General features: G+C 51.4%; 1 protein-coding gene across 1 annotated transcript; it reads right to left on the bottom strand.

The window, feature by feature from the left end:
• Nucleotides 1-585: 585 nt before the first annotated feature.
• On the bottom strand, nt 586-23,113 carry NOP53 (NOP53 ribosome biogenesis factor). The gene is made up of 13 exons (XM_081200475.1): nt 22,863-23,113; nt 20,887-20,951; nt 20,595-20,679; nt 19,283-19,485; nt 15,967-16,037; nt 15,781-15,876; nt 14,569-14,673; nt 11,396-11,593; nt 7,808-7,983; nt 6,907-6,973; nt 3,711-3,787; nt 2,028-2,084; nt 586-666 (listed from the first exon to the last, which is right to left on the bottom strand). Exons 1-13 carry the CDS (start codon nt 23,090-23,092, stop codon nt 660-662), a joined length of 1,437 nt encoding a protein of 478 aa, XP_081056601.1. The 5' UTR covers nt 23,093-23,113; the 3' UTR covers nt 586-659.
• Between the last annotated feature and the right edge of the window lie 1,659 nt (nt 23,114-24,772).

The following is a 24,772-nucleotide window of genomic DNA, read 5'->3' as shown; positions in this document are numbered from 1 at the left end:
CACTGGCTCTCAGAGCGGGCACAGTCAGTATCACCAGGCTTAATTAACTTAATTGATGTCAATGGGTCTGCTCAGCAAACACGACTCAAATAAGCCCACAAAGGACTTTGTGCAGCTGCTGAAGTTTGTATTTATAGACTGCTTCAATCACCTGAGTTTCTGAAGCTTGGCAGCCATTGAGGGGTCCCTGCTGTGCGCAGTGCTTTGTGAAAACTTCAGATACCAGGGGAAAGGGGGCAACAGCCGGGTAGGACTTGCGGTGCGAGTGGCAAGTGTCCATTCACCTCCTCTTGCAAAAATGGGCAAAAAGCAGGCCCAAGTTGTGTAGAGCTGAAAGGGCCTGATGAAAATGGGATGCAGGGGAACTTTTTGCAGGGCAAAGTTTCCCTTTTCCATTTTTTTTAAGAGCAGAAAGCGTACAGACGTAGGAAGGTTTGCCTGTTTGTGAACCAGTAATGGACTTAAGGGGACTGATTGGGCCCTTTCCCACAACGAGTCAAGAAGCGGCACATCCTATGTCTGCACACTCAAGACAAATGGGGTGAGCGGGGAGAGGAGAGAGAGAGAGAATAGGTACAATCTGAGTGCGGTTTATGGAATTTTAATGAAATATTGGGGGAAACAGTGAGTTGCTGGGAGGCTCTGGCGTAATCCGTGTTCTATAACCTGCAGAATGGGGAGGGAGAGAAGAGAGAAGAGTAATGAATTAAGGGGAGTCAGAAGCAACACCAGGAGTGGATGACTGGATCTCTCTCAAAAGAAGAGGCAACAGTGTAAGCTTGGGAGGCAGAGAGGGGCCTAGACGGGAGATGCTCAAACCAGCTGAACTGGGTCCGAGAGAAAGGCCAGAGGACAAGAACCAAGGAAAGATAATGAATTGGTTTTAGAATGCTGTATTATTTTACTGTTGTTAGCCGCTCTGAGCCCGGCTTCGGCTGGGGAGGGCGGGATATAAATAAAATTTTATTATTATTATATTATTAAGATGAGACTTGCTTTGGGCTGTGTACATACCATCACTTGAAGCACACCCCTTCCCCGTCCCAAAATTATGGGAACTGTAGTTTGCCCGCATAGAGCTACAGTTCCCAGCACCTGTAGCAAACCGCAGTTCCCAGGATTCCAGGGGGGAGGAACGCATATGTTGTGCTTGGAGTTTAGTTGGGCAAAAGCAGGAAGAACACAGCAGTGAGGGGAAGATCAGCTTGGCCCTAACCACGGACCACCGGAAGCATTGTGCACCCTGCCTCCTGGAAAGGACTCCACTATCAATTGCCCCGTGGCTTCAGAAGCTAAGGAAAGGGCATTCATACACTAGCCTGAGATCCAAGGGCATCTAGGAGATGGAGCCCCTGCCCCACTCCCAGAAGAACAGCCTGATCCCCCAAATAGACTCAAATGCCTGTTAAGGATTCCTCGCATCTTCACCCTGGCACCCTCAGGCCTCCTCTCCCATGGCTAGCAGACTGTAAACCTGAGGCAGGACACAGCATGGGGCAGGAAGGAGGTGGTGGCAGCAGCAGAATGGACCGAACCACCCCACAACTAGAGGTGGGGGTGCCACTCACAGACATCCCCATATAGAAACGACTCCACGCAATGAGAAAGCTAGCACACAAGGGCACATCTCCCTTTTATGTGCCAACTGCTTTGCTTAATACTGCAAGGAGTCCCCGCTCCCATCTTTAAAATATATTTATGTGGCCCCTGCTTTGGCTGTCTTGCCCCAGTTGGCAAAAGTATTTTCTTCTTGCTGTTATTATTCTGGCAGGCTTTAACCTTGGCCAGTAGATGTTTTTATCTGAAGACGGCGTTTCTGTTCGCTACGCCCGTCTGGGCTGTGCGATGCTGCTGCTGCAATTTTAGCTGTTGTCAACCTGAGTAACAATGCATCTGAGCTGGGCAGGCTGTGCATTTCTGTGTAAGTAAGTAATAAATAAAAGGACGGTGGAGCAAGATTAGAGGGGCAGGGGGCAAGAGCGACTGGTTAGCCTGTCACTATCGGGCAAAGCGCTGCCACCACTTACGTGATCTCCCGGAAGGCGCGCTTTTCGACGTACTTCACCCGGTATTTCCTCTTGAACCTGGCAAGGAAGACACAAGAGGTTTAGGGACTTTACAGTCCTCAATGAGAGGAACTACTAAACACACAAGCCCAGAGCCAAGCACAGCAACCTGGGAGGCAAGCCGCCATGGCTGCAGAGACACCTCCTCTCCAAAGGCCACACACCACCTCCCTTGAAAGGTTTCTCTCCCTCCCTCCCGCACCAAGGCTTAGAGATTACGTTTCCCCCCAAAGTCCTCAGGAGAGCTGCGACTATTGCACTTTGTGACTCACCGCTTAAAGATGTGAAGCAACACCTTCAAACAACAGTACGGTGTTTTGAGCTGCTGTGAAGCGGAATCAAAGGCTCTCTGATTTGCCACTTCACATACAGAAATCCAAGTGCTGGACACACATTTGCGAACTGGCCGAAAGGGTCTACACATCAGCCTCACCCGCCCTCTCCGCAAGTGGTTGCCTTTCAATGTTTGGGATTACAAGCCCCCACATTGGCCACAAGCCAGCACAGACGAGCTGGTGGACATGGAATTGGGAAAGGCCATTCCACATCCACACAGAACTCCCAGGGTTTTTACAACTACTTAATGGCCCCGAGACCTCCGGGTATAAAAAGGTAAAGAGACCCCTGACCGTTAGGTCCAGTCGCGGACTTCTCTGGGGTTGCGGCGCTCATCTCGCTTTATTGGCCAAGGGAGCCGGCGTGCAGCTTCCGGGTCATGTGGCCAACATGACTAAGCCGCTTCTGGCGAACCAGAGCAGCGCACGGAAACGCCGTTTACCTTCCCACCTATTTATCTACTTGCACTTTGACGTGCTTTCAAACTGCTAGGTTGGCAGGAGCAGGGACCCAGCAACTGGAGCTCACCCCGTCGCGGGGATTCGAACCGCCGACCTTCTGATCGGCAAGCCCTAGGCTCTGTGGTTTAACCCACAGCGCCACCCTCGTCCCTCATACCTCCGGGTATAGGGCGGTGTATAAATTGAATGAATGAATGAATAAGAAAGAATCTTTGCTGGTGGTGAGGGGCACAGTTCTATGGAGGAAGAGAGACAGACACCAGCATTATCCTGCTGCTGCTTATATTGTATGAAGGAGAGGAGCAAGAGGAGACCCTCTGACCTTGCCGATTCTCTCAACTTACTGAAATCTCAGCTTCCTCTCTGGAACGTGCAAATCTTATCAGAGGTTTAAGCAAGTGTGGATAATCCCACGATATCCCATAGTTTAAAGAGGCCACAGCCGGCAACAGGTGTAGGGAGTTACCCACCCCCTGGGGGTAATTTACTGCCTGAATCTGGGCACGCCACGGTGGCATCAGAGACCTGCTAAACCGCTTGGAGGAAGTAACAAGAGACTCAGGATTACAGAGCTGGAAGGTCATCTCGTTCCCTCCCCTCCAGCTCCATGCTGGATGTGCAATGCAGGATGCGACCACAGCATCCCTGGACCGATGGCTGCCCAGCAAGTATTTCCAGTGAAAGACTCCCTGCGGCCTAAAGAACCAACCAGAGGAGGCTGACCCCCATCTCTCTGCAGGAGTTGCTGACTCTGGCTTGCCTTCTTCCAGTTAAGAAACATTAATCAAGTGGGCTCCTTGTGTTAACGGTGAAGAGTCACCCCTGCCAACGCTGCCACCCCACTCACTTTGCACGTTCTCTGGGCTCTAGGAGGTTGCGCTTTTGTAGGCTCTTGAACCGGTCCTTCAGGATACTGCCTTCGGGCTGGAGGAAGAAGCAGAAACAGAACTCGTGACAGATCTGGGTTCATGTTAAGCACAAAGAGACCTGTGGTATCCCGATAGTCCGGGGCATGTGGCAGGAGAGCCTTCCTGGTCAAGTACCCATTAATGTGCCATGCAGTCTTGATCAGGCTACTCTTCGGGGAGATTCAGCCAACACCTGGATTCACTGGTTCTCTCAACATCCAGCTTGTCAGAGAAGGGGGAGATGGCAAAGAGAGGTAACTGTGCCTGGATGCGCTCACATGCTGAACTAAAGGCGAATTGTTCCGGAAGCTCTGCAAGCACCATCTTGGTAGTCAAGATAACCCCACAATGAATTGGTAGTTGTTGCAGCAACGAGCTCGTATATGTTTATATTCACTCGCTCTGATGCTATCCTTATCTATGGGCTTGGGGTGCTGGGCTCTGAGACCAGAAAGGGGTAATGCCTGGGTATTTGCCACCTATGCAGTCATCTGGGCAGGTGAAGCGATGGGAGGTCCGGGCCAGAGTGATGTTTGCTGCTTTATGTATAAAGAATGTGTGACTGTTTGCTTCAGGCACGGACAAACCGTCTCCCTGCTATGGTATCTGTCCTGCTTTTGCAAAGGCTAGGAGAACTGGCAAGCCGATTTCCTCTAAGTCTGCACCTTTCTTTAATAAAGCACTAGAACAGATCACTCGTGTTTTTGACGTCCTTGGTATCCCTGTGCCCAACCATTCACACAAGCCCCGCTTTGGGCCTGCAGTTCAGAACACCTCTTTTCCCCCAAATCCACTACCAATGTCGAAACCGTGAAGGTTTGTTTGCCCTGATCAAAATACCCCACCTTCTCTTACACACAGTTGGGGATTAAAAAAACCCGAATACACAAACATTCAAGTTTGCCTGTAACAGTCAAACACAGAGACTGGTTCTGAGGAGGTATCTGTGGCTCTACAGATTTCTTGGGCTCAGACTCCCATCTTCCCCAGCCCTGATCGCTGGGGCTGAGAGTTGGCCCTGGTGAATTATCCAGAGAGCCAGAGATTCCCCACGCCAGGTCTCCTGCAAATCATAACCGTTTCCCACAGCACAGTCGGCTAGAGAGTTTCCCTTTTGCACCAGAAAGTTGGAGTCTCAGCCGTGTTCCTTACAGTGAAGAAAAGGGGGGGGGGAGAAACAGCTGTACGAAGCCCTCCCCTCTTTGCACCAACACCTCCAGCAGAGACACTGCAGGTGTCGGGAGAGCAACTCTTCGCACAACATCAACTCCTCACGTACACTCATTAGGTGCCTTCCTGCTCCCTGGGATGGAGGTGTTTTGCATGAGCTCTGGGAGTTTTGCCTGTGAGGGGGGAGGTGTGAGGAGCTGGGAGGGAGGGAGGGAAAGGAGCATTTGGCAAGTCGCGGGGGGGGGGGGGAGCCCACCTCCAAAGCCTTCTCAGCCTCGAAGCTCATTGGCTGGCGCTGGAGAAGCTGCAATCCCAAACTAGCTCGCCAGTCACAGGGTTGCTGAAAGGACACTGTGAAATAGGGGCATGCAGACAAGCCCTCTGATGGGGTCACTCCCCACGACTAAGAGGCAACAAAGGCAAGGCAAATGCCAAAATAAGTTAATTCTTCACACCACAGACCTCTGGAACACCCTGCTACCGTGCATGGCAATAGGTGGCTACTTCAGCCGATCAGGTTTTTTCAAGAGAAAGGGGAGTCAACACCCAGGCAGAACAGGCCTCTCTCTCGGGCTATTGGCCACAGAAGCCAGAAGCTCAGCCTCTCTACTGACATGAAATCCCTCTGTGGCATCTCAGATAGTCAAATGCAGAAAGACCCATCTATCATGTTAATTTTGATGGAGAAGAACATCCTGGGACGTCTACGCAGCACCTCCTCCCTCTGTGGTAGTCACCTGATGCAGGAAGGTGAAGGTCACACACAACAGGAAGAGGAAGTCAGCACGGTCCAGAGCAGGTGTCCCCTTAGTGGGCTGTGCTGGCTGCTGGGGGGGGCACTAAGGGGCAAGGGGAGCGGCGGCAGGAGGTGTAAGTGACTTTGAAAAAAAATGGCATCACAGGATCAAGTTCACAAATTTTGAAGAAATAATTAAACTAAATTGATCTAAACTAAACTAAATGCGCAATTAATTGATACTGTTTTGAATTTTATTCTTTTGTTCAAGCAGAGGTTAGATGGCCACTTGTTGTGTATGACTTAGTTGAGACCCCTGGCATTGCAGGGGGTTGGACTGGATGACCACAGGGGTCCCTTTCCAACTCGACAATTCCATGCCTGCAACTCCTTAGTAGGCTGCACAAACTGCTATGCTGCAAAAATGCCTTTTTTATAGGAGCCACTGGGGAGGCGTTTATGGAAGCAAGGGAGCAGCAGTGGTCCAAAACATGTTTGGGAGCCACTGGTCCAAACTGTGTGGAGGGGAGATGAGTTTGAGAGCTCAAGATCCTGGGATGAATTTGTGGGTCTCCCTGACCTAAGCTGGTCCAGAGAAGGGGCACAAATGCTGGCAGTAAGCAGCTCTGAGAGGACACCTTTAGAGATGCTGTTTTCTAAGTCTGTTGGCCGTGCAGTACCCAGACATGGCGGAACCCTTCCAAATTGGGAAGTGGAGGGGGCAGGAGAGAGAGAAGAAAGGAGAGTCTTCCATTGGGCGCCTCAGCTCCCCAGTCCTCACCTGCTCGGCAGGGCCAGGGAGCCCCTGGGGAACTTCACATTCCCAGCAAGCAATTGCTGCAAATTCTCCGAGCGCAAGGATGGGTCTCATCATCGGGCACCAAGGGAAGGAAGAATGCAGGCATGGGCGGGCAGGTGGGGGGGGGCACAGCGCAGAGGCCCCTGGAGAGGAACGGACCACCCCTCAACTCCAAAGGGACTCTCTTAACTCCGCTCAGCAGCCCCTCCGAACGCCAGCAAGGCCGGGCTGCCCATCTTCGGAGTGGGCGGCCTAATTAGAAAGCTGCGTTCTGAAAAGGGCTGGCTTGAAAGCGGGCAGCGAAGGTTGTGCCAACCCCAAGAAGGCAGCGTAGGCAGAACAAAGAGGCGGGGGGGGGCAGCAACAGGACCAAGGGAACGCTTGATGGAGAAGCTGAATACAGCCTCTTGCCTGCCCTGCAAATGCTCACCTTCAGTGTCCTCAATGACTCTGCCAGCTCAGTGCTCAGCTGCACGTCCAGGTCAGGATCTTCATACCTGCCACGCAAGAGGGGGAAAACAAAAGGGGGCTGCTGAGAAGCAGTGTCCGAAATTCGCCTGGCTGCTTGCGACTGAGCGAAGATGCCCGTTTTCACACACTAATACCCCACCATGTCGAATTCTATCCGTTATAATTTATCTGCACACTCAGGATGAATTTCAGGGTACGAAAACGCTTTTTTTGAGCAGGGGCAGTCACCATACAGAAAGAGAGGTCGGAATGGGCCAATATACAGTGGTACCTCAGGTTACAGATGCTTCAGGTTACTGTCGGCTAACCCAGAAATAGTACCTTGGGTTAAGAACTTTGCTTCAGGATGAGAACAGAAACCGCACGGTGGCAGAGGGAGGCCCCATTAGACAAAGTGGTACCTCAGGTTAAGAACAGTTTCAGGTTAAGAACGGACCTCCAGAAAGAATTAAGTTCTTAACGAGAGTTACCACTGTATATGTGGACTGTCCCTGGGTCAAGTGACTTTTCTCCTTCAAAGTTCTCAAAGCTCTCCACCGGGCTCAAGGTGGTCCTCTGAGCTAGCCAGATGTTTAACCGAGAATCGATCACAGTCAGTCCATCCTTTGAAAAACAAGACTTGCAGCCCTGCCCCAAAATGGCAACGAGACATTCCTTAAACCCTGCTTTAAGGAGCCATTTGGCACCTAGCTAATGCATCTTGAGTTTCTAAGCCCTGCTGAGAAGTGTGAGACAAGGACCGGGCCTTCTGCTTCGCAGCTCCCTTCCTGGCAGGGGTGGAGAGAATGGGAACGTTATCCGTGGCGTCTCTTAACCAAGCTCCTCCTCCCATCCTCGCGCCCCCCTCAACAGGCCCTTACTTGAGCTTGCCCAGCCTCTTGGGCTTGTTTTCTTCCGCCTTGCGCTTGGCCTCCCGCTCTCGTTTCCGGCGAATCAGCTCCGCCTCCCTCCGCTTCACCTGCAGCCGGATGGCGCGCAGCTGGAACACTTCCTGCCGCCGGAGCCGGGCCGCCTTCTCAAGCGCTTCCCGGGCTTTCTGTGTGCAGAGGGGGAAAAGAGAGAGAGAGGATGAGGCCAGCATCTCTGGAGAGAATGGCTTCCCTCCTCACTTTTGCCCCTTGCTGTCCACGGTGCGCTCTGTAGCCCAGGGCAAACCCCTTCCCTCTTGCCAGCACAGGATCGCTGGATCTCTCTCTCTCTCAGCAGAGAGGTGGTCGTCCCCGAGAGCTGGCATCCTCCCTGCTCCCGCGTAGCTCCTGCAGGGAGCAGATGGCAGGCGCCAGGCTCGGCCAGATGGCCGCGTGTTCGCGAGCCGCAGCAGCATCGGTGGAGAGGATAATCAGGCTTGCTCTGGCAGGCGGCCCAGAAGGCAGCCCCGATTGCCACGGCTTCTCAAGGGCAGCTCAGGGAGCAAGCCCTGGCAGAGGCTTAGGTGCCTGCACAGGAAGGAGTACGGGCGTGTGTAGAAACACACACACAGAGAAACAAAACAAAAGGGCATTTTACGCAATCACAGGGCGACTGGTCTGTGCATCCCTGCACTAGAACAACTATCGTTTTGCACCAAACTTTGCCTCGAGGAAAAGCTAGATCGTACAGTCTATATGGGCTATGGAGGTTTGGCTCCTCTTATTTTGATTTTTTTTTTTGCAGCTTAACAGGAGGAAGCAGCTAAGAATGCCAGAAAATGCCCCTGCTTTTTACCAAGCTACTTCCCACTGGTTTCTGAGACTTCAGTAAAGAAATGTCAAGATTCTTCCAAGCACATAACCACCCGGGCCAGAAATGTCGTGTTTAATTTTACAGGAAAGGGAGGTGCTGAGGAAGCCAAATTCTCTAGCTATTCCGTTTTGTAGGTTTTCTGTGCTCCAGCAGGATCAAGGTGCGCATGGACAGCCCTGTTCACCAGAGGCCTTGTAGGAACCTGCCATACCGCATGCAACCGCGAGCCCCTTTTGTGGCTGTGCTTAGTATACCTGAAGGAGCGTCTCCACCCCCATCGTTCTGCCCAGACGCTGAGGTCCAGCGCCGAGGGCCTTCTGGCGGTTCCCTCATTGCGAGAAGCAAAGCTACAGGGAACCAGGCAGAGGGCCTTTTCGGTAGTGGCGCCTGCCCTGTGGAACGCCCTCCCATCAGATGTCAAAATGATCAACAACTACCTGACATTCAGAAGACATCTTAAGGCAGCCCTGTTCAGGGAAGTTTTTAATGTGTGATATTTTAGTGTTTTTTGGTTTCTATGGAAGCCACCCAGAGTGGCTGGGGAAACCCAGCCAGATGGGCGGGGTACAAATAATAAATTATTATTATTATTATTATTATTATTATTATTATTATTATTATTATTATTATTATTATAGAGAGCTTCACTTCCAGAGACAAGAGAATAGAGAAACAGCCCACACCCACATCTCAGAGGCAGGGGAGGCTATGGTAACTCAGCTGTAATTAGCCTTTGGCTAATTAGTTTAATCTGTGACCTTTTAAACTGGGGAGTGTGTGTTATTGTTACTGTTTGTTGCTGTGCTGTGTATTTTTGCATTTTTATATTGTAAACTACCCTGTGATCCTCAGATGAAGGATGGTATAGAAACACAGTGGTACCTCGGGTTACAGACGCTTCAGGTTACAGACTCCGCTAATCCAGAAATAGTACCTCGGGTTAAGAACTTTGCTTCAGGATGAGAACAGAAATCGTGCTCCGGCAGCACAGCAGCAGCAGGAGGCCCCATTAGCTAAAGTGGTGCTTCAGGTTAAGAACAGTTTCAGGTTAAGAACGGACCTCCGGAACGAATTAAGTTCTTAACCCGAGGTACCACTGTAATAGTAACAGTAACAACCACGACAATAGTTATTGTTGCATAGTGCTGAGGAGAGTCTGAGCTGGGAGGGAAGGTGCCCCCACTTCAAATGCCGCCTCTGCACGTGGCTCAGTTGCCAAGATCCTTTGCAGAAGGTCACATGTGTGTTTCAAGTGCATGGCATGCACAGTCTGAGACTAGAGGGTGACCAAAGGCAACCTTATCTTTTCAGTCCCACGTAGGAGCTGGGGAAGTCTTTCAGACAAGGGTCTTACAAAGAAGAGTTACCGTATTTTTCGCTCTATAACACGCACCCGACCATAACACGCACGTAGTTTTTAGAGGAGGAAAATCCGTAGGCATGCCACCCGTAGGCATTCCCTCCCTAACACGCACAGACATTTCCCCTTACTTTCTAGGAGGAAAAAAGTGAGTGTTATGGTGCAAAAAATACGGTAATTTCTTTAACAATGAACATTGAGAATAAAGCATTTATTCTTCTGAATATGAGGGGAAGAGGTGCAGCCTCCTTCAGTCCACCACAGTATTGAAAGGGAGTCCCAGGTCAAAGTCCTGGTGCAAATCAACCCATGGCCCCAAAGGCAATGACCCAGATATGACCAGGAAAACGTCACACAAAGACCCAGGTGCATAATTTTGGGGGGTGGACCACAACTGGAACCCCCCCCCCCGCCCGCTTGATATTCTACATATGCAATTTTTAAGTTTTTCAACCAGCGAACCATTTTTCCCAAGACATGTTCCACAACAGGGACAGGGGACCCTTGGCCTTCTGTTGGGGCCACATCTCCTCTTACCATTGTCCACACTGCCTTGGGCTAATGGGGAGCTGGGAGTCCAATCACCCCCTGGAGGGCCCCTGCTCTAAAAAAAAAACATGCCTGAATACTTGGCTGAACTTGCTTCAAGGTGGAAGGTGCAAGGAACCAGGCATTGACTGGTTGTGTTTAGCCTAACAGAGGACTGAGGGCTGACATGACAGGCCGTCTTCAAATACAGCCGCACCTAGGTTTTTGAACAGCCTTGCTCTCGAACATTTTGGCTCCCGAACGCTGCAAACCCCGAAGTGACTGTTCTGGTTTGCGAATGCTCTTTTGGAAGCCAAATGTCCGATGGGCCTTCTGATTGGTTGCAGAGCTTCCTGCAGCCAATCAGAAGCCGCGCCTTGGTTTCTGAACGTTCTGGAAGTCGAACACACTTCCGGAACGCATTCTGTTCGACTTCCAAGGTACGACTGTACCCGACGGGCTGCTACATGGAAGGTGGAGCAAGCTGGTTTCCTGCTGCCCCAGGGGGTAGGACCCAAAGCGATGGATTCAAACGACGCGAAGGGAGATCCTGACTAAACATCAGGAAGAACTTTGAGGGTAAGAGCTGTTCCACGGCAGAACGGACTACCCCAGAACATAGGGGAGAACCTCAGTATTTAAACAGAAGTTGAACGACCATCTATATGGAATTCTTTAGCTGCAATTTCTGTGTTTCAGAGGGGCGGCTGGACCAGATGACTCTAGGGAGCCTTCCAAGCCTACAACTCTATGGTTCTGGGATATAAGGGAGGGGCTCAGGCACAACCACAAATCTGGGGCTGTGTGTAAGTTTTGCCCAAACAGAGGGCAAACCCACCTTCCGCTTGGCCTCCTTCTCCTTTTTCCGCTGGCGCTCTGTTTTCTTTTCTCCTGCCGCCACTCGGGACAGACGAGTTATGGGAGCGGCGTCCGCCTGCGACTCTCCCTCCTGAGGTTCCGACGGGCTCTCCTGCCTCCCCTCGCCGTCTGACTCCTCCTCCAAAAGGCCCTCGCACTGCTCCTGGAACACCGTCTCCTGCAAGCGCGGAGGGAAGTTGCATTATTAGGAATGGGTTGGGGACGGAGAGAAACATCGCACACCCTGCCGGGGCTGCGTCTCCTCTCAACAGCCGGTAGTGTTCAATCAATTGTCCTCAAAGGATGCACCAACTCTCTTAGGGAGAAGCAGGCCGTTGCAAAGGCAAAGAACCTCTTTCCCATTTCACTCTGTGTGATACCTTCTGCCTGCACATCAATATATCTGAAAGGGTCTGGCAGAGCCAGACAGGGGTTCAGCGCACCCTGTGTGGTTTTATTTCATTTACCTATAGAAACATAAGCCATATCTAAATTCACACAGAAGCATATCATTGTTTACTTCAACTCGCCTGTGGAAACAACTCAGAGGCCATGAAAGAAGGAAGGGAGGTTAACAACAGGAAGATTTAAAGGAACTATTGGAAACTCAAGGCAGTAGAGATATAAGATGATCAGAGCCCCACCGAACTTGAAGCATGGGAAGTCCCAAGAAAATTTTATAATTTGGCGGAATATTTGGACTATATAATATGTATTTGTATAATTTGGAATATTTAATGTGATTTGATTGGATTGCTAAAATGGAAAATTTAATAAAAATTATTTTAAAAAAAGAAAAGAAGCATAAGCCATTTCATAAAATATCAGTGCCCGACACTGAAACAAAAAATAAAGAATGAGGCAGGTAAACATTTAAAAAAATGAAAATTGAGCAGCTACAAAAGGCCTGTTGGCACGGACATGTCTCGTAACAGATACCTAAAGGTCAAAAAGAGAGCAAAATCTTTGCTGGAAGAGTGTTCCTTTACAAGGGCCTGGCGATGCTATATGGCTGACTTCTAGTGGAGGCCAACGGGGCCTCTGTACATGGAAGGACAGCTAACAATTATTATTGCTCTGTTGTTTATTCTTCTTCATCCGAAGATCCCAGGGCAGTTCACAACAGAAAAACACAAAAGGAGAATACGAAATACATGGTAAAACCAAAACAATCCAGTAACCCTCTCACTTTCAATGGGTTTACTTTGAGTATGACTAACACTGGATACAACCCAGGCTATCGGCAGGCTGAAGGTCCCTCTGACCTCCCCGCAGAAGCATCGCCATTACCTAAGCAGTTAATAATTAGCAATAAGGTCACAATACTCCTCTGGATTTCAGTGACTGAGCAGGGATACAAGGGCTCTGGGGCCCTTATCCTTGACCCACGCTGACCAGGGCTTTGTATTTCAACACAAGAACCTTGAATCCGGCTTGGTTTCTCCAGCAAGTCTTGCCCAATCCGCACTGGCAATGATTACCGTATTTTTCACTCTATAACACACACTTTTTCCCTCCTAAAAAGTAAGGGGAAATGTGTGTGCGTCTTATGGAGCAAAAGCAGGGGGCCTTGATCCCGCTGCTGAGCTGCGATCCCTCTTGCTGTCCTGGCTTCTGGGATTCAGAATATTTTTTTCCTTGTTTTCCACCTCCAAAAACTAGGTGTGTCTTATGGTCTGGTGCGTCTTGCTGAGCGAAAAATACGGTAAGTTGAAGGCTAATTACTGCCAAGTCATGGCGCCCAAAATGGGGAAAGCACGTACCTCATACCAACACGTTCATATTGAGTCTCTGACTCCAAAAAGTAACACTTAAAAAGCCCTCAGCTGCATTTAAATTCGACGTACAGAAAGACCCAGCACACAGGATCTTGCATGGCTCTTCCAAGCCTTAGGCTGGTTCCTGGCTCCTTCCCTAGGCTTGGGGGCTTTTGCTGTTTGGTGGGAGGCTGCTGCTGCTGCTGCTCAGTGCCAGGCCCTGGCACCTCTGGGCAGGATTATTTACATCTTCTCAGAGGCCGGCACATCCCTTTAAACTGATACAGTGCTGTAGGGTTAAGGCCTATTAGGAGGCTAAATATACGCTCTCCTCGGGCCAAGTGAGGAAACTGGCTTGCTTCTAGCGGGAGAGGGGTGCTAACCACGGGTGAAGCGGCCACGTTACCCTTTCCTGGTCCTCCGCAAAAGAGGATTCAGCGAGGAGGGGCTGAGAGCCACCAAGTGGCAACTTTTCATCTACATAAGCACGATGACTTATTGCTGCCAGGCTGCGACACCACAGCTCACCCCTCCAGGATCACACCTACTAAAAAGCACTAAAAAGCCAGGAAGTGACAAATTGTGATTTTGTCATGCAGCACCTGAACTGTCAACGTGTTTACCTAAACCTGTAATTCTCACGCTGCGTCCCTAGGAAGTTTATCTGGGGCTTCTCTGGAAGATCAATAGCAGCAGCAGGTAAGCGTCCATGAAAAGGCAGCTTCTGGGAGCTTTTGCAAACTCTCCTTTCACACTGGACAGCTGCAGGTGCTGAAAACTCCTCCCTCTACTAACCCCAAGAATCTCCTGTAATGCACAGATGCACCTTAGCAGGGATAAAAATTTGGGAAGCGTTTTCCTTGGGACTGAAAGCTTGGAAAGCCCCGGCCTAGATGAGCCATTGTCATTTTATGGGCCTCTGCAGCTTTAGTGACCCTGGCAAACATGGAAAGGATGGCATAACAATGTGCTCTTAGGAGAAGGTAACGGACAGGAGAGCTTGACTGACTCTATCCGAGACAAGGCCCTCTGCACTCTTTGCACAAACAGGACACACTGCTGCTTTCTTGAGAGCCGAGGAAAAAACCAAGACAGCCTCCCCACAACTTGGCAACTTCTAGACGTCACTGTTCGGACTCCAATTCCCATAATCCTTAACCAATGGTCTGGAGTCCATGTCCAACATCTGGAGGGCACCAGGTTGGGGAAGCTTGCCCCAGGATATCCTGACCAAGTCTTCACTTGATACAATCCTCTGGTCCAATGGTGGCACCTCTGCTCCTTCTGCTATTGTTTTTGTCCTCCCAAGAACAAGGTCAGAATGCCAGCAAGGGCGCAGGTCAATTCCCCAACAGCCTCAGCGGCGAAACTCCCTTCTGCAGGGTCAAACGCTCACCTCAGTGGGGGCTTCATCCACTGTGGGGAACTTCAGCTGACGCTCCAATCGCTCCGCTGCCTTCTGCTTCTTCAGCTCGACTTCGTGGGCTTGGAGGAGGAGGGCCTGCAAAGGGGAAGGGAGCGGCGTGAACAGCGGAGGAACAGGCCTAGCCGTCCCTCGTGGGACCTCCGCTGTGATGCTTAAGGGACTGCTTCACTCATCCTGGAACGCTCTCTTCCAAGTCAGGCCCAAATGTGGCCCTTCAGCCCTCTCTGTCTGGCCCTCAGGATCCTTCTCAAGCTACGTCCCTCGCCAGCCCTGCTTCCTCCCTGGATGCTGTTTCCTGGCTGCAAAGCTTTATTAAACTGTGATATCACTCATTTGCCTGGCTGGCTGGCTGAGCCAGCGTGGCATAAAGGTTAGAGTGCTGGGACTATGACCTGGGAGAGGGCAGGGTTCGAATCTCCCACTCAGCCATGAAGCTAATGCTGGGTGACCATGCTGTCAGTCACCATCTCTTAGCCCATGGGTAGGCAAACTAAGGCCCAGGGGCCGGATCTGGCCCAATCGCCTTCTCAATCCGGCCCACGGACAGTCCAGGATTCAGTGTGTTTTTACATGAGTAGAATGGGTCCTTTTATTTAAAATGCATCTCTGGGTTATTTGTGGGGCCTGCCTGGTGTTTTTACATAAGTAGAATGTGTGCTTTTATTTAAAATGCATCTCTGGGTTAATTGTAGGGCATAGGAATTAATTCATATTTTTTTTCCAGAATATAGTCTGGCCCCCCCACAAGGTCTGAGGGACAGTGGACCGGCCCCCTGCAGAAAAAGTTTACTGACCCCTGCTTTAGTCTAACCCACCTCGAGCTCCATGGAAGGTGAAGGTGGTTTATCAATGTAATACAACAGATAAAAAGTAATGTGTGTACGTGCATAGACACCTCCAACTGAATCTAGCCCGCTGCACATAGCTGAGAGTCACAACTTCTGCGCTGTCCAAATCTGACTCGAGTCCTGCCTGCCACTGGCATGTGGCCCCTGGAGGCTTGCTGATGAGGAAATGTGGCCCTTGAATTGAAAACGGTACACCACCCTCACTTCAAAAAAAGTGTGATGTGTTCCCCTGGCGCCTCCGTTGCCTATGCCCCCTCCCATTACCCATGGCTCCTTTCCCAATCCCTAGCAGTGCCGCAGCCACACCCCCACAGGTGGAAAGGCTTGCAGATACCTGGTGGGCTTCGAAACTGGGGTTGTAGGACCCTCCTGGGGGAATGACCTCCACGGCCGGCAGCTGAGATCGAGGCTTCTGCAGACGCTCCGGGCGCTAAGGAGAGATAAAGGAAAAGAGAGGCTGAAGCGGCCCCCGGCTCCCCACGCAACCCCCCCCTGCTCAAAAGCGAAGGCCCCCACGTACCTTCACGGGCTGTTTTTTGGTCTGCTCCAGGAACCAGGTATCCTTCCCAGCCAGGGCTTTGTCCAGCGGGTCTGGGAAGACAAAAAAGGGAGGGGAGGAGAAAGAAAGCATGTCACAAGGCCAGAGAGAGCCAGAGCTTCTGCTTCTTCTGAACAAGGTGTGAGATGCAGCCTCTGGGGCTGCAGCCACTCAATTCTCCCCCCATCAGCACACATACCGGCCTGCTCTGCTTTGGCAACAGTTGCCAACCTGGCCAGAGAGTGTGGGCGGGCAGTCACGTTCCAGCCACCCACGGGAACCGGGCAGTGGCCTGGAGGGAGGTCATTTTGTCCTCTGAAGCACTTAGATTAGCCCTGAACCTTTGACCCCCAGCAGATGGGGGGGGTGGAGGGGGGCAGGAAGAGAGGAGGCGGCAGCAGCTGGGAAGGATAAACACAACAGGCACCTGAAGGTAGGGGAGAAAAAGGGAGGGGGAGCGAAGGAGGGAGGACTGTAGCTGCTCCAACCTGCTTGAATGAGTGTCAGCCGGGATGGAGAGAAATGCCAATCACCGCCCACCACCTTGTTCGCTGAGCCAGAAGCGCCAGGCAACTCCCGCTGGAAGCAACATGCAGAGCATGTGGGAGGGATTCCCCGCAAGGGGAAATCCCACAGGGCCAGCCTGGCCAACTGGGTACGTCTGCTTAGGGAGCCAGCCCAGCAGATGACTCTCTCTGCCATCGGGCTGCCCTTTGCAGTCTCCGGGTCACAGAAGAGAGTCCCAGAGGACAGCCTGTGCTCTCTGCGTCTCCCCGCCCCTTCCCAGCCAAAGCTGGAAAGAGAACTCAAGACGAATAGCTCTCAGCATCTCTCCTCTAACTACCGGAAGCCCTCATAACTTTTAAGATATCACAAATTCTTAAAACAGCCAGGATTTATTTTAATTTGGGGGGGGGGGGGGCAAAGGAAAAAAGAGACGCAGGAGAGATTCCACCCCTGGGTTCCTAAAAAAGATCCTTTTCAGCATGTCGCTGTGTGAGTGCTGACCTCTCCTGGAGAAAGCTAGCATGACACTGGGCCATGACCTAGATAGAATCTGGAGGCCACACTGACTTCCTTCCCCTCCCAGCTGAAGAGATTAAAAGCTGGAACAGGTACACATCTTGTACCGTAGAAAAGGCGGAGGGGATGAAGACAAAACCAGGAAGCCGATACACGCATGTGATTACAGGTACGTCTACTAGAGATAAAGAGATTCAACCACGTGTTGGGGAGCGGGGAATGTACAGTGCATGTCCCCAGAAGAGACACAAGAATCACACACACACACACACACACACACACACACACACACACACACATGCCCCAAGACCACAAAGGATGACCATCTAGGTAACAGGCACACCTACATCAACCTGCGCAAGTAAGAAGTGAATAAATGGCACAGCGGGTGGTATCACGTCTGCATCACATCAAGCATGAAATGACATTTCAAATTGCTGCCTTTAAGCTTCTGTTCAGTCCTTGCAAACCGGGCACTTTCTACCCGCAAAACATAACAAAAGCAACCAGGTTGCAAAAGTCTCGAGAGGGCAGCCAGGGTGGGTTTTGTTTTGTTTTTGAAAAACGGCACTGTTGAAAAGTGGAGTTGGGTTCAAGAAGTGTCTTGATTAGGTGGTTGGGTTCCTCCTAATGGCAAGGTTTCACCCATGCCATTCATGGCACCGCAAGGCATGAAGCAGAGACGTGGAGAAGGGAAGATGAGCCGCAGAAAACATGACTGGAAGAGCAAGGAGCTACAGGTGAGAGGACAACCTGCTGCAAAATGCACCAGCCGTTCCTTGCACAACTCTCAGATGTTTCCAGGAAAAGCAACTACTGTGGGGTGTTCTCAGCCCCCGTCAGCTATGGCAATGCATCCAGGGACTAGATATGTGGAAGGGTGACACAACTTTGTCCTTCATCTCTACGGCAAATGTACCGTATTTTTCGCTCCATAGGACGCACTTTTTCCCTCTTAAAAACTAAGGGGGAAAGTCTGTGCGTCCTATGGAGCGAGTGCGGGGGCGGGGGGGAGGCAGGCAGGAAAACCCCCGAAGAGCCGCACACAAGCTTCGTGTGGCTCTTGCGGGCTTTCCCCCAAGAGGGAGAAGGGACTGCCGCTCCCCGACCTGTTCTGGGGGCTGGGGAAGCTCGGGCTTCCCCCGCCCCCTGCCCTGCAAGCTCCGGGTGCGGAGGCAAGGCTGCCTGAAACCCTCTGAGCGCAGCGGCAGTTCTCGCTGCGCTCAGGGGGCTTCAGGCAGCTATCCGCCTGAAGCCTAGAGAGCGGGAGGGGTCGGTGCCCACCGATCCCTCTTGCTCTCCATGCTTCGCTTCGCTGGAGAGGTGCTGCGCAGCTTTCCCTCTCTGCGCAGCGCCCCTTCAGCAAAGCGGGAGGAGAAATAGAAGGGGCTCCGTTTCTCCTGCCGTTTCGCTGAAGGGGTGCTGAGCAGAGAGGGCGAGAATTTTGGCGCCCTATAGAGCCAAAAATACGGTATTTGAGATGCTGGAGGGCCAAAATAGCCTGTATCCATATAGGGTTCCACACAGACCAACATCCTATTGAATTAGCTGGACACCAACACCCTCACATGCCACTAGAGCTTCCCTCCAGATACACGCAAATGCTGCACGCAAAGGAACTGGCCTGTAGCTTACGTGATGCTTTACGTGAGAAGCTGGGCCACATAGAATGACCTTCAAAATATGGGTGGTACTGTGGTCTAAACCACTGAGCTTCTTGAGCTTGCTAATCAGAAGGTTGGCAATACAAATTCATGTGATGGAGTGAGCTCCCATTGTTCTGTCCCAGTTTCTGCCAACATAGCAGTTCAAAAGCACACCAGTGCAAGTAGATAAATAGGTACCGCTGCGGCAGGAAGGTAAACAGGGTTTCCGTGCACTCACGGTGTTTCTTTGTGCCAGAAGAGGTTTAGTCATGCTGGCCACATAACCCGGAAAGCTGCCTGTGGACAAACGCCAGCTCCCTCGGCTTGAAGTGAGATGAGCGTTGCAACCCCATAGTCGCCTTTGACTGAACTTAACCGTCCAGGGGTTATTTACCTTTTTACCCTTCAGGAGACCTGGAACCCCATTCAGGCCCAATACCCCATGGAAACTGGCTTGCTAACCGCTGGCTTATAACCAAAAGGATGTGACCTCTACTGCTTATAAAGGGGGGTGGGGTAGCAGCGGTGAAACTCTCAAGTCCCACCTACCTACCTGTAACTCACAAGACTCCTCTCTCTTTCTAGAGCTAGGGAAAGAATTATTGCACCTGACTGCCGTCTCGACTTACTTGAGTCTGACCACATGTCATAGAACGTCCTGGAAGGATCGATGCCGCTGCCGGCTTCTGCAGCTTTCACCGCCGGGGGCTTCTGCAACCTCTCCTGAAGGAGGCGCTCTTTGCGTGGCACCACCCCTTTCTCCGTCAACTTCTCCCAAAGCCGCTGCTTCCTCTTTAGCTTCTTGCCGTTGGGAACCTGGTGGGCGAGGATGCTAAGGAGAATAAAGACAAGTTCTTGGTCAAGTTCTTGGTCAAGGGTCAGCAACCTTTTTCAGCCATGGGCCGGTCCACTGTCCCTCAGACCATGTGGTGGGCTGGACTATATTTTGGAAAAAAATAATGAACGAATTCCTATGCCCCACAAATAACCAAGAGATGCATTTTAAATAAAAGGACACATACTACTCATGTAAAAATCTGCTGATTCCCAGACCATCCGCAGGCAGGAGTGAGAAGGCGACTGGGCCACATCCGGCCCCTGGGCCTTAGGTTGCCTACCCCTGGTCAAGCATGACTGCCATCAGCCGATGCTGATAATTATGAGCTAAATGGATAAATACTGTCTGATACTGCAAAAGGCAGCTTCTTATTGAGAGGACCCGAACCAGCCTTTTCCCTCACTTCTTGAATCCTACATAGCAACTCGAAAAACCCTCTGGTCACTCCCTCACTTTACTTCCCGATACTGTAGCAGCAGCACCTTTAATCTCAGGGCAGCAAGAACAGGGCCTCCTCCTCTGAAGCCCATGGGATGTTGGGTAGGCAAGCTACCTAAAGAGAATAGTAGTTCGAAGGAGGACATTGACCAGCTAGAAAGGAAGCCACAGAGCTGTAAGGTGTGCATCCTAGAGAGTCTAAGTCATATGATGAAAAAGTGGCTGAACTAAACCTTGTCGGGAGGAGAAATACTGAAAAATTCCCCATACTGAAAAGGTCAAAAAGTAGGAGAGAAACACTCACACTTCCCTGAGAATCTGACAGTCAACAAAATGGAAGGAAATTATTACTGTGAATTTCTATTTCCAGAGTCTCCTGGAGGAGTACCTACAATATGGTCATATGTAGAGTAAGAAAAAGGCTCCACTGTAGTTCAGTGAACCAAGTTGTGTAAAGAGACTCTGCGAAGGGCAGCCTGCTGGGTGTTATGCAAGTTAGCGCTGGCGCTCCCAAACTTACAACTTATCCTGCCTGGCTGTACCCTCCCTCTCTTGCCTCTAATTGTCTCCCTAAAGCTCAAAGGCTCAGATGGGGGATATCAAGAGCACCAGACAGGCAACGGCTTTCCTACAGTCTCTTCTGCACAACCCAGAAGAAGACTTACTCTTTGGGTGGAGGCACTTTGGAATCCGGCTGCAGGATCAAGTCGATCTTCAACGGCTTATCTTTGCCACACTTCTGTTTTCGGCCTGGAAGGAAAATGCAAGCCAAGGATTCATCAGAGGCACAACCAACAAACAGCACGATGAAGCAAGTTGAGAGCAGGAGTTGCGAGTCCCATTCCAGGAGGCGGCTTATACTGCACACAACGGGAACACTTTTGATCCAGGTTCCAATTTCTCTGGTACAGTATTCATGACCCAAGCAGACTCTTCTCGTTTGTTGCAGCCTCTTACCTTTTTCTTGAACGCCAGTGTCTACGAAGAAGAGGGTTTCGTTGGGTTTCTCTGACACAGGTCCTCTGGAGAGAAGGGAAAAAATAAACTTGGACCACTACAGCAAGACTATTCTCCAGGCCCCAGATATACAGCCAACACTACCATTCTGCTCCTGCATTGTAGCAACACTGAGAGACAGTGTGGTATAGTGTTTAGTGATGGACTAGGACCTGGGAGGTCAGGGTTTGAATCTCCACTCAAGTCCTGAAGACCAATGGGTAACCCTGGGTCAGTCACCATCTCTCATCCTAACCTACCTCACAGGGTTGTTGCTGTGAGTATAAAATATGGGGGGGGGGGGGGAGAACCACATACAGTACATTACATTGAGCTTCTCAGGTGGCATATATATAGAGAGATAATGCACTAATAAACACTGCCAATCCAAATCTCAGGCCACTCCACAATGCCCTCAAGATCTGCACACACACTGGCTATTTGCGCCAACAAAACATTTCCTCTCAGAGGTTTGGCTTCCTGGAGGCAGGCGGGCTCTACTCCAGCCCATAATATCTGCTGCACACCAGTGTCCCATAACTGTGGGTGCATCATCGTGTACTCCCTAGTAATTATCTCCCTGCACTTCTGCAATTGACTCCTCCCAGAACTATCGGTCCTTCAGCACCCCTCTGCTTATTTCATCTTCAACCTCTCCACTTCTCTACGAAGAAAGGCAAGAAAGGTGCATGAAACCACACATGGGAAATGTGGATAGAGAGGTTGTTTCCGCTACCTCTTGTAATACTAGAACCCTATGGGGTCGATCCAATGAAGCCTGATAGGTGAGAGATTTGGGACAAGTGAAGAACTGCATCACACAACACATAGCTGAGACCTCATGATAAAAGGCGGTATAAAAATTGAATTCACTGCCACAAGACAGAGGGATGGGCAGTTATAGGAATTCTAAGGTCTCAAATATAGAATAAATGTTGATAATTGCACAAGATAAACTCACATTCATAACTATATAAACCACATGTCTAAAATAGTATAAAAGAGCAATCCAAAAGCCAACTTGGCTGGAAACTAAGGAGCACAAGGCTATCAGTAGCCATGACAACCAAGTCCTCCGTCCACTGAGCCCCTGAATACCAAAGACTGGGAATCACCAATGGCGAGGGTTCCACCAGCATGTGCTTTCCATTTTTAAGTTCAGAATTTTCTTGGTGGTCAACATAAGAGGTTTAGAGACTGTCTCAAGGCAAGTCTTTAAAAATATTGTATATAGACCGACAACTGGGAAACACTGGCCTGCGAGCGCTCCAGTTGGAGAACAGCCTTTACCAAAGGTGTCGTGGGCTTTGAAACAAACAAACAAACAAAAATCCTTCCAGTAGCACCTTAGAGACCAACTAAGTTAGTTATTGGTATGAGCTTTCGTGTGCATGCACACTTCTTTGAAGACACTCGAACTCAGGATGCAAGGGAGAAACGGGCTAAGAGGAAGGCACGCCTTGCAAATCCACACCGTGATCGACTCCCACCCGGAAACCTATATTCCCACTATGGAATGACGTGTGGATCCAGAATTGGCCTCCACAGTCAATTACAGACTCACTGTTAAGACCATGCTCATGGAACACAATCTTACTCAGCTACGAGGGATCGCCAGAGAAAAAGAGCTTGTGGGCATCTATATATCTGGCTGTCCCCTGTGAGAACAGGCTGCTGCTGGGCGAGGGTCCTGACCCAGCAGGGGGCTGTTTAGGTCCTGGGCCTCTGAGTCCTGACCCAGCAGGGGGCTGTTTGTCAGCCTATTCCAGCCCTGCTGGTGATGGCCAGAGGCCCCTTCAGAGGCAAACCAGGCTCGCCGCCGCCGGGTATGGTGAGGGCCCCCTCAGCCCTCCTGGAGGATGATATAGGCTGCCCCTGAACCTGGAGGCTCCACGCTTCGACCGCCCCCCGCCGAGGAGATTCGGTCCCAGGCTCACCCCAGCTGCCTCAGCTCGGCCGCCTTCTCCTCCAGCCAGTCTCCCAGGTCCCGGCCGAGCTTGGCCTCCGGCCCCCGCCACCGCTTCCAGCCCTTCTTGCGGTTCCTAGCGCCCAGGCCCCCCGCCCGCCGCGAAGGGAGCCGGCCAGGGTCGCGCGAGTTGGGGCCGAAGCCCAGGAAGGCCGCCTCGGCAGGAGGAGAAGCAGCACCAAGAGGAGCCACCGCCGCCATCTTGGGCCACGAGAAAGAGCGAGTCGAGTGAGCAGGGCGCCGGCGTCGCTTTCCTTCTGCGCAGAACAGGAAGTGAGAACAGTCAACTTCCGGTGGCCATTTTGGGAGAGGCACCCGCCATAGGAAGAGAGAGGGCGGGGAGTGGAGAGGGACAGGTGAGGTCAACTTCCGGTGTTAAATTTAAAGGCGCCGTAATGCCATCATCATCATCATCATCATCATTGCATTGTAGAGTTGTACGAAGCCACGGGGGTCATCCAGCCCAACCCCTTGCATGGCAGGGGGGTGAACTAGATGACCCTCGGGTCCCTCCCCACTCTTCTATGATTCCAATGCAGGAACCTTTGGCCCAAAGCAGAACTCGAACCCAAAACCCTGACATAGAAGACTCTCGTGTTCTGCTGAATGAGCTATCCCAGCAGCCGCCATTAAGCAATAGGAGTTGCAGTATCGTCTATTTATTTATTACCCCCACTGGACTCAGGGAATGTATGCAGGCTGAGTGGGGAGGTCACTGAGATACTTGGCTTGCCCTTTCCCCCTGAGCCACCGGCATTTGGGGTTTGTGAGTTTAGAGAGAGAAGGCGGGTAAGAAATGGCATGATTAGAAATGCATGGAGTTATGCACAAGGTAGAGAAAGTGGATGGAGGAGAGTTTTCCTTCGTCTTTCATAATGCTGAAGCTCCGATCTGGACATCCATTGAATCTGAATGTTGCTCCAGTGGAACTCCCTCCCACACATAGCTGCCAACTTACAGATTTGAAAATAAGGGACCAGCAGCCAAAATAAGGGATTTTGCTTGGCTTATGAGTTCCATAGGCCCTTCCCCACCTGAGAGGGAGGGAGAGAGACTCTCGCCCATGCCACCTGCAAGCCTGGCATGAGGTGGTTGTGGCAGCGCTGTGGCCACTGAAGCGCCGCCCTTCTGTGTTCCTCCCCCCTCAGGCTGCCTCAGCCGCCACCGCCACTGCTGCCACCTCCGGCTTCCCCTGGCAGCGCGGCGGAAGTCTCGCAAGAGAGGGGCTGCCCGCCCGCCCGCCCGCTGCCACCCATCTCCTCACGACGCGCCCCTGAGGGGGAAAAGGGAGAGACGGAGACGCGGCAGCTCGTGCGCACGCTCTCTCTCACAGTGGAGGACCCCGCTGCTTCCCTCCCAAGCCGGGCGAGCATGAAACCCGGGAAATTTAAGGGACATCATCAGTCCGGGACAACAGCGGGACGCGGCGCTGGGATAAGGGAGTTTCCCGCCAAATAAGGGACGGTTGACAGCTATGCTCCCACCGGAGACTGATGGCCACCAACTTGGTTGGCTTTCAAAGAGGATTGGACAAATTCACGGCTGAGGAGAGGGCTCTCCGTGGCTACTGACAATGGGGAAGGGGAAGGAGGGTTAGTATTTTATGTTTTTGGAGAAATAAAGGGTTGTTCTTTCTTTAGGGGTGGGGAGAAAATGTGGGGCTGGGGCTGGACTAGATGATCCTTGTGACCCCTTCCGACTCTTCAAGTCTATCATTCTACGATTCCCTACTCCTGAAGTATATGATAAATCAAAGTATGCACACGTATGCATGTCCACTGTCAGTTTTGCATGCAGCCACTAGGGGACAGGCTCATCCCAGTCCATCTGGGCGCTGGAGGGGCCGGGTGCTGGGTGTGGCTGCCAAAGGCCAGGGTGGTG

This window comes from Podarcis bocagei (genome assembly GCF_964188305.1).
Source record: "Podarcis bocagei genome assembly, chromosome: 7".
Lineage (NCBI taxonomy): Eukaryota > Metazoa > Chordata > Lepidosauria > Squamata > Lacertidae > Podarcis > Podarcis bocagei.
The sequence above is the reverse complement of the archived record's forward strand: the minus strand, read 5'-3'. Positions and strand labels throughout refer to the sequence as shown.

Excerpts from the sequence above, each read along its gene's own strand:
- NOP53 (XM_081200475.1), bottom strand. The coding sequence starts at position 23,092 with ATGGCGGCGGTGGCTCCTCTTGGTGCTGCTTCTCCTCCTGCCGAGGCG. Across the intron at positions 20,680-20,886 it reads CACTGGCGTTCAAGAAAAAG|GCCGAAAACAGAAGTGTGGC; the intron begins GTAAGAGGCTGC and ends TTTTCCTTCCAG. Across the intron at positions 11,594-14,568 it reads TGGATGAAGCCCCCACTGAG|GAGACGGTGTTCCAGGAGCA; the intron begins GTGAGCGTTTGA and ends CCGCGCTTGCAG.